The sequence below is a fragment of the Dermacentor andersoni genome, chromosome 4, assembly GCF_023375885.2.
Source record: "Dermacentor andersoni chromosome 4, qqDerAnde1_hic_scaffold, whole genome shotgun sequence".
Lineage (NCBI taxonomy): Eukaryota > Metazoa > Arthropoda > Arachnida > Ixodida > Ixodidae > Dermacentor > Dermacentor andersoni.
In genome coordinates, this window is record NC_092817.1 from 7322919 (window position 1) to 7342377 (window position 19459).

The 19459-nt window shown below is 48.6% G+C and overlaps 1 protein-coding gene across 2 annotated transcripts in view; it reads left to right on the forward strand.

Moving 5' to 3' along the window:
• Positions 1-19459, forward strand: part of LOC126535912 (multidrug resistance-associated protein 1-like) — a 335731-nt gene that overhangs the window by 140802 nt on the left and 175470 nt on the right. For both annotated transcript variants that reach the window (XM_050182763.3, XM_055073342.2), the window contains one exon: positions 15974-16111. In XM_050182763.3, coding sequence (XP_050038720.1) covers positions 15974-16111 — 138 coding nt within the window. The remainder of the gene's footprint in view (positions 1-15973; positions 16112-19459) is intronic.

Sequence of the window (19459 nt, forward strand, 5' to 3'; positions counted from 1 at the left end):
TCCAAGAGAAGGGAAGCGTAGCAGGGGGCTGCAGAAAGTTAGGTGGGCGGACGAGATTAAGAAGTTTGCAGGGACAACATGGCCACAATTAGCACATGACCGGGGTAGTTGGAGAAGTATGGGAAATGCCTGTGCCCTGCAGTGGGCATAGCCAGGCTGATGATGATGATGTGCCCATGGCAACAGGCAGAACAATACATATGTGGACGCAAATGAAGAGAGCACGAGCGCTACCTTTCGTTTACTGATTTTGAGTGAGTTCCCGTCTGTACCCATTGTGCGCCACCTGTAGAGGTGCCACTAAGCACGTAAGATACAGCTGGGGCAAACGGGAGCGGCGACTATGTGGTGATGGCGAGCGGCTGGTCGCGGTGGCTCGAGCATTGTCAAGTGTGTCTTCAAGCTCGGTGGAGAGTGATGGCGGGCCAGGATTCGGTTGGGAGCGGCGGTAGGCGGGAAAGCTTGGTCGAGAGTGGGCTGGCCAGGAATTTCGACAGTGGCGAGGAATGTGGCCCACACGTCCACAGTAAAAGCAGATGGGCCTATCGTCATGTGTGCGCCATTCGGCCGGGTTGTGGTAGCTCGGATATGGAGCATATTGGCTCTAGTTAACAGGGACAGGGGTAGCAGACGAAGCAAAGTTAGGATGGCTGGCGGAGCAGATGAATAGAAGACTCACATTGGCAAGTTCTTGTCGAATGACTGACTGAATCAGTGACACAAGCGGCCGGGATTCGTCAAAGCACTGCATCACTGGCGTGGCAGGAGACGCTGTTTCGATTTCTCGCCAAACGATACGTACGACATTCTCGCAGGAGGTGGGCCCACACGGTGGACATATGGCTTCGCACGTCGATGAAGCTGCGGTATTAAGTAGACACGTAAACTGTTGAACTATGCAGCGACTCTTCGCGTCTTCAAAGCGGCGACATTCGTTAATGATCTCATTGACCGTTGTTATGTTCTTGTAAACAAGCAGGTTAAACGCGTCGTCCGCGATGCCTTTTAAAACGTGGCTGACCTTGTCTGCCTCTGCCATATTGGCACGTGTACTAATCTTTATCGGGTGACGACGTTTCGCCGCCTAACAAATGTTATCGCAGAGCGCAGGACGCGCCTGCATGTAAAAGAAGTTTCTGGAATGTTATCGATGGTTCCGTCCACTCTCTTTCACCGCAACTTGTGTAATCTGATTGCATGTATGCGCGACGCGAATAGTGTAGAACTTTGTGGAAGACACGCGGGTCCCAGTGGTTAATCTGGAACATTCGACGACTGATCTATAAAAGCCGACGCGCTTGACCCGCTGATCAGATTATCGCCGACTGTGTTCGCCGCTGTCGCCATTCTTTGAGTGTAGCCTGTTTTTTAGGGCACAAGTTCGCCCAATAAAACGCTAGTTTCGTCTTTACTAGTTTGGCTGCTTTGTTCACCGTCACTACCATGTCACATCTGGTGGAGGTGCTTTACGTTCATGTACCGGACGCCCCCGACGAGCCGTAATTCAAGCCCGGACCGCAAAGACAACACCAACGTCGTCCCGGAACATCGAGCAAGCCGCCGGCTACAGCAGCTGCCCCCGGAACACGGAATTCTACCAGAGATGACCAAGAAGATCATCCGAGAAGATTGTCTAGAGACAACCAAGAAGACAGCCCCAGTGGCAGCCTCAGCGGCCCGAATAATTCTGCAGCAGCCCAGGGAGCCACCGACGTTCCGCGGTTCCACATTTGAGGACCCGGAAAGCTGGCCGGAGACGTATGAGAGGGTCGCTACGTTTAACAGTTGGGACAGCGACGACAAGCTGCGACATGTGTATTTCACATTGGGAAACGCCGCCAGGACCTGGTTCGAGAATCGAGAAGCCACCTTAACGACGTGGGACCTGTTCCGAAGCGGCTTCTTGCAAACATTTACAAGCGTCGTGCGAAAGGAGCGAGCTCAAGCTCTACTAGAAACCAGAGTACAGCTGCGAAATGAGACGATCGCGATCTTCACGGAGGAGATGGCCCGTCTTTTCCGGCACGCCGACTCGGAAATGTCGGAGGAGAAAAAAGTCCGCTTTCTGATGCGGGGCTTCAAGCAAGAACTTTTCGCCGGACTTATTCGTAACCCACCGAAGACTGTAGCTGAGTTTTCTGCAGAGGCGTCGACGATCGAGAAAACTCTGGAGATGCGCACCCGGCAATATAACTGCCAGTGGCTCACGCCGCAGTACGCCATCCAAGAACTGGGTTCAGACGACCTTCAAGAGACCATCAGGGCCATTGTGCGCGAAGAACTGCGCAAGGTCCTGCCTTCGTCGCAGCCTCAAGTGGCCTCTTTCGCCGACATAGTGAAAGATGAGGTTCAGCGATCGCTTGGGGTTCCTGAGGTGCAACCTCAATTACCGCAGCCCCAGCCAAAAGCGATGACCTACGCCGCCGTCGCACACCGTCAAGGCCCCCCTCCACGACCGCACCAGGGCCCTGTAATGCCGCAATTCCGTCGTCCGCTGCTGCCGCCGCCAGCACGCCCACCCATCGCCCAGCGCACCTACGCGAGGAAGACGGACATTTGGCAAGCTTCCGACCACCGCCCGCTCTGCTATCACTGCGGAGAAGCCGGCCATGTGTACCGCCGATACCCTTACCGCGACTTGGGACTGAGAGGGTTCGCCGTCAACGCGCTGCATCCACAGCTTGGGGAGCGCCCACGTGGCATTGCCGATTACCTAGCCGCCACTCAGTGGAACTCTCGACGACCCTGCCGTTCGCCATCACCAGGCCGCTACCTGTCGCTGCAGCGCCGTCCATACAGTGGCCCAGCCCGGGGCCGATCAGCGAGCCCATATCCAGAAAACTAAAAGCAGCAACCGATGGAGGTGCGGTTGCTGTTCGTCGAACTGACGAAGATCCTCCGCCGCCAACGATGACGCCGAAGAAACTACCTCGACGACATAACAACACGCCGCCGTCCCGACGAAGTGTGGAAGCAAAGAATACGACGACGAAAGACGACCTGATGACGTCCCATACCAGCCACAGGTCAACGCGACACAGCCGCGATCCGACGCCGAGACCTAACTGCAACACCAGACAAAGAACCACTGACCTCGACGTGCTTCTCGACGGCCACGCTGTTACCGCCTTAGTGGACACAGGGGCTGATTACTCCGTCATGAGTGGACACATCGCCGCCCAGTTGAAGAAAGTTAAGACTACATGGGAAGGCCCTCAAATTCGGACCGCTGGAGGACACCTCATAACGCCGACTGGTATGTGCACGGCAAGAATTACCATTCACGACCGGACTTACCCTGCCACTTTCGTTATCTTCCAACAGTGTTCACGAGACGTCATTCCCGGCATGGACTTCCTGAACCAACACGGCGCAATCATCGACCTGAAGTCGAAATCGATAATGCTGTCGGAAGACCAAGCGATACCGCCGGAGAGGTCTCGTAGTGACCACGCCTTGAGTGTGCTCGAAGATCAAGTGAGCATCCCGCCTCGCTCGAGCATTGTTATTTCGGTCGGCACCGAAATACTCACTGACGTAGAAGGTGTCATCGAAGGCGACCAACGTCTACTGCTCGACCGTGAAATTTGCGTCGCAAGAGGGATCGCTCGACTGCATGGAGGGAAAACTGAAGTGTTGCTGACAAACTTCAGCCAGGAGTTCAAACACATAACAAGGGCACGACGATCGCGTACATCGAGGAAATTCTGGAAACCAGTAATGCATTTGTCCTCTCGGATTCCGCCGCATCAACCCCGACGACCATGGTTCCCGAACCAGACGACGACATTAATCCAAGTCTCCCCGTGATTAAGCAACAGCAGCTCAGAAGTCTGCTCCGACAATACAAAGTCATCAAGGATTTGACAAACACCAGTCACCAAGCATCGCATAATCACCGAGGAGTGCGCTCGACCACTTAGCCAGAGCCTGTACCGAGTTTCGCCGCGAGAATGTGAAGCTATAAGAGAACAAGTAGACAAAATGCTGCGCGACGACATCATCCAGCCGTCAAAAAGACTGTGGGCATCACCTGTCGTCCTGGTAAAGAAAAAGAACGGAACCCTACGTTTCTGCGTCGATTATCGTCGTCTGAACAAGATCGCGAAGAAGGACGTATACCCCCTCCCACGGATAGACGACGCATTGGATCGGCTCTGCAATGCTAAATACTTCTCGTCGATGGACCTCAAGTCTGGCTATTGGCAAATAGAAGTCAACGAAAAAGATCGCCTGAAGATCACCTTCATTACCCCAGACGGCCTCTACGAGTTCAAGGTTATGCCATTTGGACTGTGCTCGGCACCTGCAACGTTCGAGCGCGTGATGGACACGGTTTTAGCAGGATTGAAGTGGCAGACCTGTCTCGTTTACTTGGATGACGTCGTTGTCTTCGCCGGAAATTTCGACGATCACCTTAGGCGGCTTGCAAGAGTACTAGAGGCCATCAACTCATCAGGGCTCACTCTGAAGCCAGAAAAGTGCCGCTTCGCTTACGATGAGCTTCTGTTCCTAGGCCACGTCATCAGCAAGTCTGGAGTCCGCCCTGACCCGCAGAAGACAGCTGCCATCGCAAAGTACCCGCAGCCCATCGACAAGAAGGCAGTGCGTAGATTTCTCGGCATGTGTGCCTACTACAGGCGATTTGTCAAGGACTTTTCACGCGTCACTGAGCCGCTGACACAGCTAACTAAATGTGACATCCAGTTCAAGTGGGAAACGCCGCAGGCCGACGCATTTCAAGAACTCAAACGACGCATGCAGTCGCCGCCCGTACTTGCGCACTTCGACGAGCATGCCGATACCGAAACACACACTGACGCCAGTAGCCTAGGCCTCAGTGCCGTCCTAGTCCAGAGAAAAGATGGACATGAACACGTGATAGCTTATGCTAGCCGGTCGTTGTCAAAAGCGGAAGGCAATTATTCTACAACGAAAAAGGAATGCCTCGCCATCGTTTGGGCTACAACGAAATTTCGCCCTTACCTATATGGCAGGCCATTCAAAGTGGTCAGCGACCATCACGCGTTGTGTTGGCTAGCTAAATTACAGGACCCTTCAGGATGGCTTGCACGGTGGAGCCTCAGACTACAAGAATACGACATCACTGTAACATACAAGTCCGGACGAAAACACTCAGATGCCGATTGCCTATCGCGCGCCCCCATTGACCTGCCGCCGCAAGATGACGAGGATGACGACGCCTTCCTTGGAATAATAAGCACGGAAGACTTCGCCGAACAACAACGAGGGGACCTGGAGCTAAAAGCCATAGTCGAGTATTTGGAAGGGCACACCAACGTTGTCCCTAGGGCATTTAAGTGTGGATTGTCTTCGTTCACGCTTCAAAACAACCTACTCGTGAAGAAGAACTTCTCACCAGTCCGCGCCAACTACCTTCTTGTTCTTCCGTCGGCGCTGCGTCCAGAAGTACTGCACGCCCTACATGACGATCCGAACGCTGGGCACCTCGGTTTCTCCCGGACGCTATCGAGGATACAAGAAAGGTATTACTGGCCGCACCTAACTGCTGATGTCGCCCGTTACGTCGAGACATGCCGAGACTGTCAGCGACGCAAGACACCACCGACAAGGCCAGCGGGATTACTACAGCCGATCAAGCCTCCTTACCGACCTTTTCAGCAGATCAGGATGGACTTGTTGGGACCGTTTCCGACATCAGCTTCCGGAAATAAGTGGATCGTCGTGGTGACGGACTATCTTACCCGCTTCGCTGAAACTAAAGCTCTACCGAAAGGCAGCGCAGCCGAAGCGGTGAAATTTTCGTCGAAAGCATCGTGCTGCGGCATGGTGCTCCAGAAGTCCTCATCACCGACAGAGGAAGGGCTTTTACAGCAGAGCTCATTGCAAGCCATTCTGCACTACAGCCAGACAAGCCACAGGAGGACAACTGCCTACCATCCGCAGACAAATGGTCTCACGGAACACCTGAACAAGACTCTTGTCGACATGCTAGCAATGTACGTCGACGTCGAGCACAAGACATGGGATGCGGTCCTGCCGTATGTAACATTCGCTTACAACACGGCGGTGCAAGAAACAACACAGATCACGCCATCTAAGCTGGTGTACAGCAGGAACCCGACGACGACGCTCGAGGCCATGCTGTCGCACGTCATTAACGAAAAAAATCTTGACTTCGCTACCTATCTCCAGCGCGCCGAAGAAGCCCGACAGCTCGCCCGCCTGCGAATCAAGAACGAGCAGAGGACCGACAGCCGACACTACAACCTCCGACGACGCTTCATCGAGTACCAGCCCGGCGACCATGTTTGGGTGTGGACCCCGATACGCCGACGAGGACTCAGTGAGAAACTACTCCGACGCTATTTCGGACCCTACAAGGTCATCCGACGTATTGGCGCTATGGACTATGAGATCGTGCCAGACGGCATTTCGCATTCACAGCGGCGTCGCGCACGATCTGAAGTGGTCCACGTGGTGCGTCTAAAACCCTTTTACGGAGGCTGACGAACTTCCTTATTTTGTTGTTTTCTTTCCTACGAGTGCTTTTGTTTATTACTTTCGTTTGTTTGCAGCATTGGGCCGATGCTATTTAAGAGGGGGGTAATGGCACGTGTACTTATCTTTATCGGGCGACCACGTTTTGCCGCCTAACAAATATTATCGCAGAGCGCAGGACGTGCCTGCATGTATCGGAAGTTTCTGGAATGTTATCGATGGTTCCATACTCTGTCTGTGACTGAACCTTGTGTAATCTGATTGCATGTGTGGGCAACGCGAATAATGTAGAACATTGTGGAAGGCACGCGGGTCCCAGTGATTACTCTGGAACATTCGACGACTGATGTATAAAAGCCGACGCGCTTGACCCGCTCATCAGATTTGCGACGATCGCCGACCGTGTTCGCCGCTGTCGCCATTCATTTAGTGTAGCCTGTTTTTGAGGGCACAAGTTTGCCCAATAAAATGCTAGTTTCGTCTTTACTAGTTTGGCTGCTTTCTTCACCGTTACTACCACGTGACAATATTGTTATCCACTTTGCGGCAAAGAGCGAGGACGTCCTGGATATACACCACGTAAGATTCAGTCTTACGTGGCGTATGTGTCCTTCTTCGCAGCACGTTGGCGGCCGACAGGCTTGCCGAACAAATCTCTAAGCTTCTATTTGCACTGGTCCCAACTCGTAATCTCTTCTTTGTGGGTTTCGAACCGGACCCGTGCTGTTTTCTTGAGGTAGAATATTACATTAGCCAGCATAAGCGTGTTATCCCAGCTGTTGTGTGCTAATTCTGTAACCAGTCATCGACGTCAATGTTGTAAGTCCCGGAAAACATGCTAGGGTCGCGAGGCTGGGCCAGGATGACCATCGGTGGCGACGACGGGGCCGTGGTTGAACTCTCTCCTTCGGATGACATGGCGGCCAGGTTACGTCCGCTGCGGAGCTCCGTCTTGCGCAAGCGATTACCCAGCACCTCCACCAATTATGTTACGGGAAGGAAGACACATGCGTCTATTCACAGATGGCTTTTAATGGCTGAGCCACCAAGCATAGAGCAGCGATAATACTAAACTCTTCTTCGTTGTCTCCAAGACCACCATCAGCATCCTCTTCTTCCCACATTACCGACTGTGAGAATATCAAGATAACGAAATGTGACGTGGAGCTGCAAATTTTACCAACTAATACATTTTTCTGACCCTTGGCAGCTATATTCCATCGTTAGCGCTTCAAAAAGAAAGTGAGTCGTAGCATACAGAAGTCAGTGCAATGCATTTGCAATTTTGCAAACACATATGTGGTGGCGATCCAAGATAGGCGCCATGTCAACTTGGTGATTGGCTGAAGGAATATTCCGCGGGGAGCATCACAGAAAGGGCTGTTTCGTAAGTGTCAATTTGACATTGCGTGACGTTGCACTGGGCCGCCATTGCACAAATTTTCTGCCATAATTTGTGGTGCGATGAGCCGCACGAATTATGCTAATGAGCAGCCACATGCAATGGCGGCCGAGAGAAATGCGTATCACCACATTTTCGCCGTCGTTTGGCACCATGAAAATCTTTTGTTCATTACACATGCTCATGGTATTTGCATCGCTCATGTGTGATGTTGGCATTTGTGTTTTGGACCATCATTTTTTTAGAAGAATGCATTTAATGAAATAATATTGGCTGAACATAACAAACTTTCTGCTATGTTGTCCACTTTTCACTGCTGCATTTGTATTGTAATCAAGATTAATGCCTTTTCATACAATCAGAAGTTATGACAATGGCAGCTTCTTAAATTATAAAATGGAATATATGTAAGGTGGTGCCTTGAAGCTTCCTCACGCGGGGCAAGTAACCAGCAAAGCGAACAAGAGATAGAAGCGGATACCTCTGGTAAGCGCAACGTTATCGGTGATACTCGGCTGTTTCTCAGCCAGCTAGGTCGGGCTGAGACACTTGTGTTTCACAAGATAGCGATAATGCGACCTAGAATGTGCACTCATCTACACTGGTAGGTCATGTATGTTGTCTCAAGGTAGAAAACAAGTGTGTTGGCGCCAACTTGCGATGACTCATTCCATTTCCCCGGGGACAATGAAGCAAAGAATGGTTTGTACGCAGCAGACGACGGAAGCAAGAAGCACTTTAGACGGAATAATCGTGTGCTTTGAGCTAGCTGCTTCATTTTTACTGAGGAGGAAAATTGTTTAGCTTTATCAAGAACGTTTGGTTCAGTGCCTTCGTTTCAGTTTCTTAAGCACAATGTCAACTTTGTATCATGTTACGAAAGCAAGACAGCGCCTCCAGTGCCATTTTGTACATGTCGCGCCTCAAAGAAAATGGCGGAATGTCCAGAACACGGTGGAAGATAGTCTAGGTGAGAGAACAGTGCGCTGTCAGTACAGTGTGGAGATGCGGGTGCTGTTTTAGTAACTCGGCGCAATGAGAAAGGGCACGCGAGTCTAGTTCTCGTTTTGCTTCCCACTGGTGCTGGCTTCTCGCACCTGGCTTCACGTAAATGACGATCATATTTGCTTTGTGTGTTAACAATCTGGTCACCTTTATGTGGCTGTGCAAGGGGAAATTGCTTTGTGCCCTTCTGCAACAGTGGCTATGTCATGTGAGAAGAAGTATTCCCTTTTCAAGCCGCTGGACGATGAAGCGAGGCTTGAAGTGGGGAGACATTTTATGCCACATTTAATTTTGAAGACTTGGTCTGCAGAAATCAATGGCAGTGTGCTCTTATCTTGTATGAGAAGGGCGGGCCTTGTGAAAAGTGCAGTGCCTACAATTTTTGAAGGGGCACCGAAGTACCTATTGAAGAAAGTAAAGAGTCCTTGCAAGCACTAAGGTGACGGTCTCGCTTTGTTGCTTCCTGCAGCTCTGTTGTGTAGCCTAGCAGCCCTTCCGCTGTTGAATCAGTGCAGTCTGATGGAGCACCACTGGTTGATCATAGTGCAACTAGCGTTGTCGACGAAGGTGACTATGAAGCAGAGAACTGCGTCACAGACCCAAACGAGACGGTGTTTGAAATATTATTCAAACTTGCTGCAAACATGTGCCTTCCTGGATTATTGTGGGCCACTCACTGAATCAACGCCAAGGGAATCAAGGACGTTCTATTCAACGGTGCTTGCATTCAGCACAGTGATGGCTCCACTGTCGTGTTTACGAAAAAGTCACTGCACATAGCAAGCAACATGTCTGTTTAAGTATATGTTTTGGGTAAGCCAATGGAATTTGGTTCTGTTAGGATCAGTTAATTTACCAATTCAGTTACCGAAGTAGACACAATGTTAACTGTTGTAAGTAACTTAAGCGTTCGTTGTGGAGGACCTCATTTCAAAGTTTTCCCACCATGCTTCCAGAGTGTGCCTTTGTTGACTGCCAAGGAAAGTGGAGGCACAATAAGTTCCCATTGGTGACATCTGGAGGCAGCCTATGTCGGCCATGCAGTACTCTCTCAGACACTGTGAGGACAGGTGCTGCCCGACAAGCTATGAGATCTAAAGAAAAAGTGCCATTTGAAATGCATAAGAGTGAGCACTGCACAAAGCTGCATTACCTGCCCAACAGCAATGGCTTCATGCCTTGTGCCTTTCCAGAGCTGCCCTACAATGCTTACGAGCGATACTCTTGTAGTGCAACAAGCTTCTGACAGAACAGCTTGAGAAAAGCAAGAAGGAAATTACAAAGCTACAAGATGATGTCACAGAAAAGTTGCAAGCTCTTGATGTGTCACCAGCACAGCTACATCTTTTGAAAGAATGTATTGCTGCTGCTAAGTGCACAACGAAAAAAAAAAAAACATGATACACAGATGACTGGCTTCCATTATGCCTGCTTCTATATATACGAAGCCCTGCTACATATTCCTTCTTGCGAGGCAATAACAAATTACCCCCTCCTTGTGTATCCACAGTAAGGAAGTACACATTAATATGGTTGGCCTCAAATGTGGCTTTGATGAAGACTTTTTGAAATCTCCAAAAAGACACCATTTCAAAAAAGAGGAATGCTCATTCTCGATGAGAAACACGTCAGAAGAGTGATAAAGAGATGACTGTCAAACTGTGGCCTATGCTGGTCTTGTTGATCATAGAGAGCAGGATGTCCAGTGCAATGAGCTGGCTGACCGTGGTCTCGTCTTTGCTTTTTTGCCATTTGTGGAGAGCTCCTTACAGCCGGTAGCTGTTCTTGCTTCAAATAAACCATCAAAAGGCACTCTTCTTGTGCAACTACTCCTTCAATGCATTGTGCACTTAGAGCATGCTGGTGTTTCTGTTGATGGTGTTGTGTGCGACAGTGCTTCAACTAATCGCACTATGTGGAAGCAGCTCGGGTTTAGTGGTGCATTGGGAAGTGTTGCAAATGCATTTCAGCATCCACTCGATGCATCTAGGAAAGTGTATGTCTTGTCAGATGTTCCTTATCTTTTTAAATGCATTCGAAATCATCTTTATGAGAAGAAAATTCTGAAAAGACAAGGACAATTCATAAAATGGTCCTGCTATGATGCTCTGTATGTGGCTGACTCAAAGCATGCTGGTGAGCTCAGAGTATACCCAAAGTTGACATACAACCATGTTAACCCGTCGAATTGGCAGTAAAACTCGCCACTAAAATTTTCAGCAATTCTGTTGCGAAAGGCATACAGTTTTATGCACACAGAGGTGCAGCTCGGCCTTATAATGCAGACCCAACTATCGAGTTTACACTTTCTCTTAATAACCTATTTGATGCCCTTAACTGGCGCATCCCAGGAGAAGGCCTCACTGTTGGATGCAAGGACTTCGTAGTAATGGAGAATGCCTCCAGATGGCTCGACAAGTGGGAACAAGGAGTTGTTGATGGCAACATTCCCAAAGACTTTTTCCTCACCCAGTGAACTGCAGAGGGAGTGCGAGTGACATTGAAGTCAGTGCGAGAGCTGTCAGCTTACCTCTTGACAGAATGCAATTTCAAATATGTTCTCTCCTCTAAGATGAATCAAGACCCTTTGGAATGCTTTCTTGGGATAATAAGGCAAGCAGGAGACCAGAATGAACACCCTACATTTCCAACATTTTTGCAGCTTTATCGAATGCTTTCACTGTATTCAATACTGCGGGGCTTCTGACCTGTGCTCTTGGGACCACACAGGAGTGCAAACAATCACAAGGGCATTTATTGCACCTTTCATAGACTAATGCCTGCTAGCCGAGTTGCTATCCACAAAACATGCCGATGAGCGTGCGACAAATCACGAAAGTCCGACTCATTGCGACCAGATAACCAGCGAATATGTTCGCCCCATGCTGGACACTAACACCTGGTCGTTCACGCGTACGGTCATGCGTACGGTCGCACGTATGGTCGCACGTTCGAACGATTGTGTTCGTTCATTCTGGGGTAGGCATCGCGAGACGGTCTCGCAGAAGCTTGGATTGGCCACCAGGCCTGCAGCGAAGCCGGATTACAGGAGACGGGAGCTATGTGGGAAAACAACATATCAGGGGACGCGCGAGTCACGCATCCCCACAATACTGAAGCCACTACAGTTTGGGAACTGCACAGCTGCTGAAAGCAGCCAATCTGCTTTTGTGACTTTGGCTGACCTTAGAGGCTTCAGCTGCTGAACGGCCAAAAAAAAAAACTGGAACAGCTGAGACATAAGCTCGATGGTCTGATCAGCGAAGGAAACTGGGAGTGTGAAGAAGTATTCGAGCACGATTACTGTAATGCAACTGTTGTTGACTGCTTTATCTATTATGTCTCCGGATTCGTAACAAGGAAGCTAATCAATCAAACAAACATCATGTATTGTTTGCAAAGAAGCACTTAAAGGACAGAAAGACTAACGCATCCAAATGCACACTTTTTCTAGCTCTTTAGGCACACTGAACAAGAGTTTGCAATGTATGCAGACCAGAGGGATGTGTATGACAAGATTAGAGATGCTGTGCTGGTCAATTTTGAATTTACATTCTCCTGCAATCTCCACAAAAATATATCAGCCAAGTTACTGCACTACTATGTTTGTATGCGCATGCATCACTACTGCCGGCAGTTAAAGGCTAAGAAGGAAAAGAAAAGACAAGATTTGCGCAAGATGGCTAAGCTTGTTTGAGCCCATGCATCTGAAATCAGCGGTGGACAATTTCAACATTGTATGTATTTGTCGTAAGCTAGAAACTTGTGCCAGTGTTTTCTTTCTACTTCAGTGAGCAAGACACATCACTTTGAATTGTATTGTTCTGAGTATTTTGATGGTATGTGGTGAAATAAATAAATGCAGCCTTGTTTTACTTATTTGTGAACATGATAAATAGTCTCATGAAGATGTTTTGGCCGAGACTGTACATACCTTCTTGGTGGTTACATGAAGCACCTGGTGCACGAATTTCTCTACCATTGCTTCTTGGGGTAATTACACTGCTTGAAAACATGCTCGTCAGTAGGTTCCATTAGGTGGACATAGAAGAGTTAAAGGACCGTGGAATTGCTTCGTTGAAACTGGCCCAGCCTCGTCGGTAAATCGCCTTGACCTCGTGCTATGCACGCTTTTGATTGTTCCTCTTTAAGACTTACACGAAACATATAAAGCCTTTTCTGTGATTCGTCGTAACAGTATTTCAGATGCAATGTAAATAAAACCAAAGCGCCCACTGTAACTATATACTATTACGTTCAAAATATTGAGGGATGCGAGTGTTCAGAAAGGAATTTATTTGCTGCATAGTCCACTTGCCTGGAATGTTATCAGGGAATGAGGGGTTTGGCATGCTCTATCGGCTTGTAGCAATACCATGCAACTAACACGGTTTAATTGTTGAGCTACAATAAACATTTTTCTGAAAACATGCATCCTGTAAAATTTTGATCTGGACTTTTAAGTGCTGCTTTTTAACACAGGTTGAACCAGCAACAATACACAGTTATTTTGCCTAGCCCGGCGTTCTTTAATGTGGACATATAAGAGCCGTCAGTGAACACATCTTTGATGTACTTCGGACTGGCGGCTGAAGTTGTCAGCTAATATCGCCACAGGAGCCACTGCGGCAAATCGTGCATCCGCCGTCTACTTTCAGGCGCCGCCGGAGCACTGAGGGCCTCAGTTTGGAGTGCCACCGGTGGCGCGCTTTGAAAACAGTGCGTTGGTGCGGTACGGTTGCCGATGTCATTCACTCACCTAAATGTTCTTCCACCGTGGTCCAGAATGTGGCCCCAGTTCATGAGAAGAAGTTTCTGTGGCGTCAGCAGGCAGCGGTCTTGCTGGCAGAAAGCGAGATTTGCCTGTCACAGTACAGACGATCTCCCTGCGGCACAGCGACGTGGGCACTCGGCAAAAGAGGAGTGGTCACGCCATCACCCACTGCCGCTGATCGCTTGCCACCGATATCGCCGCCAGGCCTTTTCCGGGTCACTTCAAATCTAGCAAACGGCACTTCTGAACAAACTGCCGACACTCCCAAGCAGCACTGTTTTATTACCATTGTGTTCGCTTTACGCTGATATTTGTGGCGCCACCAGCTTCGATGTGAGCATGGCCAAGCCGCGGTTCGTTGTCCATTGTCGGTAGCCATGCGCTGCAGCTGAGCTCGACTTGTTTTGAGAGTGATGAACCGCACTAACAATCTTTGGCTTGATGAAGTTGATGTTACACAAAATTTTAAATCCATGCCCACTACATTATTTTCTTGCGGGAAAATTTTGTCGTCGCCATCTTGAATTTTGGTGACGATCTAGGATAGCACCCCCCTCCCCCCCCTCCACACACACACACACGCACAACACACTAGAGCATACTAGAATGGGGGACTGGCTTCAACAAAGGCCACGGCAAGTGGCGAGAGTGAAGCAATAAATGCTGAAATTTGCGGCGGCGCTGCCATCGCCTTCTCCCTAAGTTCTGGCCAATCCGGTGCGTCGGCGACCCGGCAGAAGCACATGTACCGGCGGCGGTTACGGCAGTGCCAAGCTGTCGTCTGCTTGACACACCATCGTGCATGCATTCTTTTCGTAATTTTCTCTGAAGTTTATTTTTTGTACCCAATATGCGGAAAAAAAAGAATATCATAGAATTACTGCTTTGCCATGAATTGAAGTTTGTCGCTCCCATCAAACGATGCCGTCTGCATGATATATACTTGCGTAGACGGCCCTGGCATATGTCTAGTTTGTCTGGTAACTCTGCAACTTGGCAGAGTGTTCGAAGAATGAGAGGACGAGGCACACCTCAGTGAAACAACTACTGTTGTGTTGTGGGTTGCAAAACCGTGTGCAGTAGATGGAAACGTCAGTCCAAGCACTCACTCTTCAGAGTCCCTAAAGATGAATAAAGGTGCCGGGTGCGGGAGCACAATCTTCACCGCATCGATCGGCCCTTTAGAAGCCACTGACTCCATTTGTGAGCTGCACTTTGAGGCAAAGTACATACTGAGACATTATGTACATATCAATGAAGGCCAGTAAGTATCTACATAGCATAGAAAGCCTGCGCTTCGGTCTGATATGGTACCCACAATCTGGCCACATCTTCCGGAGTATCTCTAGAAGCAGCTCACATGTGAGCAGCCTACGTGAAAGAGAAAGGCCTCACAAGCAACAGATGAATGCCGGTCATCAAAGAGAATGCCCCCTTTGACATTGGAGGCACGTGACGATTTAAACCTACGTGAGCTCGAAGACATAGACAACCTATAACATGCATCCTAATTCAAGCAAATATAAATAATGTGTTTTGCTTTATTCACCCAGGGGACCTGGAACCTCAACTACGTCTCAGGCGTATGATGCATAAAAATAAGGGGGAAAACAACAGCTATTCCATAAATATTTTCAAAACACAATTAACCTACAAAAGAAATTTGCTGCACCTAACGAATAATGTGGCCTACATTCTCCCCTAAATGTCAAATTGCTGCCGTTATTAGGGCTGCGGAGAAATTTTGTGAGCATTGAATATATTGTCTTGAGAAAAGCAGAAAACGAAGGTTTACCCATATTTATTTAGCACCTATTAAAGCCACACAGTTCATTTATTCCTGTACCGCATCCCATTCCTGTACATGACACCCATTTCTCCGCAATATGAGTTCTGAATTTCGTTCCCTCATGACAGGTTTAAAAAACAAAAGCTACAAATGCAATCAATCTGATTGCAGTCACGTTCGAATGCAACTCCAACATTCTGTTCGAGCATGGCTGTGCTTCTGTTCGGCGCACTCCGACGCTGCTGGCTGACGCCTCCGGGGCGCGTGGCCATGATGTTCAGGAGAAAGTGACGGTGGTGCTGTCTGGATTTTCAGTAAAAAATGCCTCAGTGCAGAGCCCTCGTTGGACCCACTCTCCCAATCTAGTACATTCTACCCACACTTTGCCAGTAATTTTGGCTTGCTAGAGGGGGGGGGGGGGGGGGGGGGACGCTTGCTTGAAATTTTACGGTATGTTCTGTTGTACTACTGCTGTTTCTTCAGTGCTTTGAGAAAGTGAGTGCAAGTTTTTTTATTCCAGGTGCTAAAATTGAGTGGTTGGGAGGTACCTTTCATGGAGCGAGTACAGCATACAAGGCTTCAAGAGGTGTCCTACCTGAGAAAGTTCTCACTGCTTGACTCGGTGTTTGGTTTCTTGTGGACCTGTGCTCCATACCTGGTATGTGTTCACTGGTAGCGCGAGCTTGCCTCAATTATGCACTAGCTCAGTATGTAAAATAGGAAAATTATGCCATGCAGGTCTTGACTGCAATACTGCAGTTGCTCTCCAAGGACTCTCAGAGCAAACACCCTCAAGGACTTTATGCCTGACTTCATTAGAACAATAGTTGATAAGATTTGTATCTGCTGTTCATTCAGTCTTAACATGTCTCTAGAATAGCAGCTTGGGCTTGTTGGTTTTCCATCCTGCTAGTAACAGCGCAAAATGTAGACAAGGGACGAGACAAGAAGACACCACAAGCGCTGACTTTCAACAACGTTTATTCCAAAAGAAACACGGCTTCTTATAAACATTGCCCTCACGTGTCGCAGTCACGTGATCACACATCATGTGAAACAAGCACTTTTTTTCCTTTTATACACTCAAGATAGCGGTTGCACGTGCAAAAGCTCAAGTTCTTTTTTTGTCAGTAACAAGGACGGCGTGCTAACGCATTGGTCACGAAGTCTAGTAATCTCGGCCGCCTCAATTATCTCCCGGACCAGCTGGTCATTGTGTTTCTTCAGCACTTCATAGCGTCTAAATTCTGCGGCGCAATCTTTTGAGGGGCAATCCCTGATATGTATGCCAAGATTCCTGTTAGCCTGCTCGACGCTAAGTTTGTGTTCCTTCAGTCTCTCATTTGTGCATCTAGAAGTTTGCCCTACATACCTTTTTCCACATTTCAGAGGTATTGAATACACAACGGCTTCCGTGCACTCCACAAAACGATTCTGGTGATTAGTCGTGCACCCTTCCTGGTTTGTCGGCTCTTCAGCATTGACGCGTCGGCAGAGGCTTTTTAGTTTGTTCGGGGCAGTAAGCACTACATTAACACCAGCTTTGCGCCCAATCTTTTTCAGGCGGTGAGATACGTTGTGCACGTATGGCAGGGCCACGGTCCGCCGTTTTTCTTTCGGCTTCTCGCTACCTGGCTCGCCATGGGCACGCTTGAGTTTTAGGTTCTTGCTCATTTTTTCCGCAACGGACACAAGAAGGTGCGACGGGTAACCAGCCCTAGTAAGCCGGTCAACCTGCCGACGAAAACTTTGTTCCATTGCGTGGATGCACGATTTTTTGAGCGCATTTGTTAGACAAAGGTTTGCAATTGCTCTCTTCACTAGTTTTGAATGCGCCGATTCGAATGGCCTAAAAGTTGTAGCAAGACATCTTCGGTAGAAAGATGCGACCGGAAGCTCAACATGGCGTTTGTGATGTATTCATTGTCTTCGAGCGAAGGGGTGATGCGATTGAGCTCATGAAGTTTTCCCATGCACAAAGTGAGGGATATGGGGTGAAGATTCTGTATGGCTAACGGCTTGTTAGGTTTGGGGATCAAAGTTACTTCGGCATGTTTCTACTCCAGCGGAACTCGTCCTTCTTCCCAACATGGGGTCAGATATTGAAGGAGCGAGTCAAAAGTTGGTCCATTGAGGTTTCGAAGGATCTTGTTATTGATTTGACCCTTGCCTGAAGCAGTGTTGTGGGTAAGATTGCTCAAGGTTATGTTGATTTTTCTTGTAGTGAAAGGGTGATTCAGTTAAGAATTTGGGCAACCCTTGTATACATTGAAGTGTGGGTGTACCATTCTGTCATGGTCAGTTCTGAGAAGCTTTTCCTTAGCTTCATGTATATCTTTTTGTGTTCCCTAGTGATATTGTATAAGGTGCTGTACGTTCAACCTAGCAGCTCCTCTGTGTTCCTTCTTCGCTACGAGCATTTTGAGCACCATCCAGGTGCATTTAGTGCTCAGTGTCCCTTGCAAGAGATTGCACACTTGGTGCCAATTTTGTTGCCTTAACTGCTCAGCGTAGTCTGCTTCTTTATGATCATTGCAATCTGAATCTTGAGTTTGCGGTTACATTTGTTATGTGTCCAGTGTTTCACGAGTCCTCTACGGGCCTCCTGAAGAAGGAGTAAGTGGGGGTCAACCGCAGGGATGTTGTGTGTGAGCTGGATCATTTTCGTGTATTTCGCTGCCCATTCCATGATATTCTTCGTCCAAGTTTCTATTTCTTCCAAGGCAGTGGTTGCTTCCGAGTGGAAAGCGTGCCAGTCTGACATCTTTGCTTTTCCGATTTGTGTTGTGGTCATGTGATGCAGGATAATTGTTTGGACTATGTGGTGGTCGCTGCCTAAAGTTTCATCAAAGATTCGTATTTCTTGATTTCGTATGTGAACGTAAGATCCGGGATAGTGTTTCTAGAGACTAGTGTTTCTGTTTTTGATGTGCGGGGGCATCACAGGGTCATTGATAAGGGTTAGGAAATGATGTTTAGCCGCATTGTGAACCCCCTCCCCCCCCCCTTCATTAAAGAAAAGAAGATGTGTAGGCCCAGGCTACACATCACCCAATACAGTTACGCTTCTTTTTTACCGGTTAATACATTCTCTGAGAACATGATCTTTTGGCACCAATGTTCAGTACATCGTGAAAATGTGATCGTATGAGATGTTTTCCCGCCGCTATCTTTCATGCGAACAAGAAATGGCACGAGGCATATGCGATCGAGAACAGTACACTCCTGTGACTGCAGCTTCCCCACTGTACACACCCAATCGTGTCACGTGAAAATGCTGGCGCACGCTTAGTTTTCTCTTCTGGTATTAGCAAATCTCTTCGTGAGTCGTCAAACATCACATTCACACCTACCACTGCCAACCCTATTGCAATAAGCATCTTCACCTATCTGTTTCACAGTAGGTGTGGCATAGTGCAGTTGGAAGCATACTGCGTATCTTCCATAGGTGATAACCCAAATGTGCCGCCAGTCCTTGCTGTAGGTGGCGCAAAGTAAATGTCATGTTTCGCTCTGGCACCCTTGTATTCAGCAATCACCCACAAGCAATGTTACTAGAAAACCCACCAACTCGACTTCATTTTTATTTCTCGTCACCGTCTTATGCTATGCAATAGGAAAATGACAGTGCGTCTCTCGGGCTGCTCAAGCCCCACCAACTTGGCATGCGTTGGTGTCTCATGCTGCAAAGATTGTTGCCAAGTGGGCACATCAAAACTTCCTGCCAAAATGCCCCTCCTGATGAAGTTGCTGAGCCACACTGAATTCAAGGAGCCCAAATGTAAGCTTGCAGAAGCCTTAAAAATGACAATATGTGTTTCTGGCCGCTGGGGGCCCACCAGCTCGGCAGGCCTCGGCATTGTTTCGCATTCCATAAATGTCAACTACAGTCAGGCCTGCCACTTTTAAAGTGAAGCTTCCTTTGCCTCCTACCTCGACTTTTATACTGATGCTGTTGCTGCTGTCGCTGTCTTGCATGCTGTGTCGTGGAGTGGTTGAGAATGTG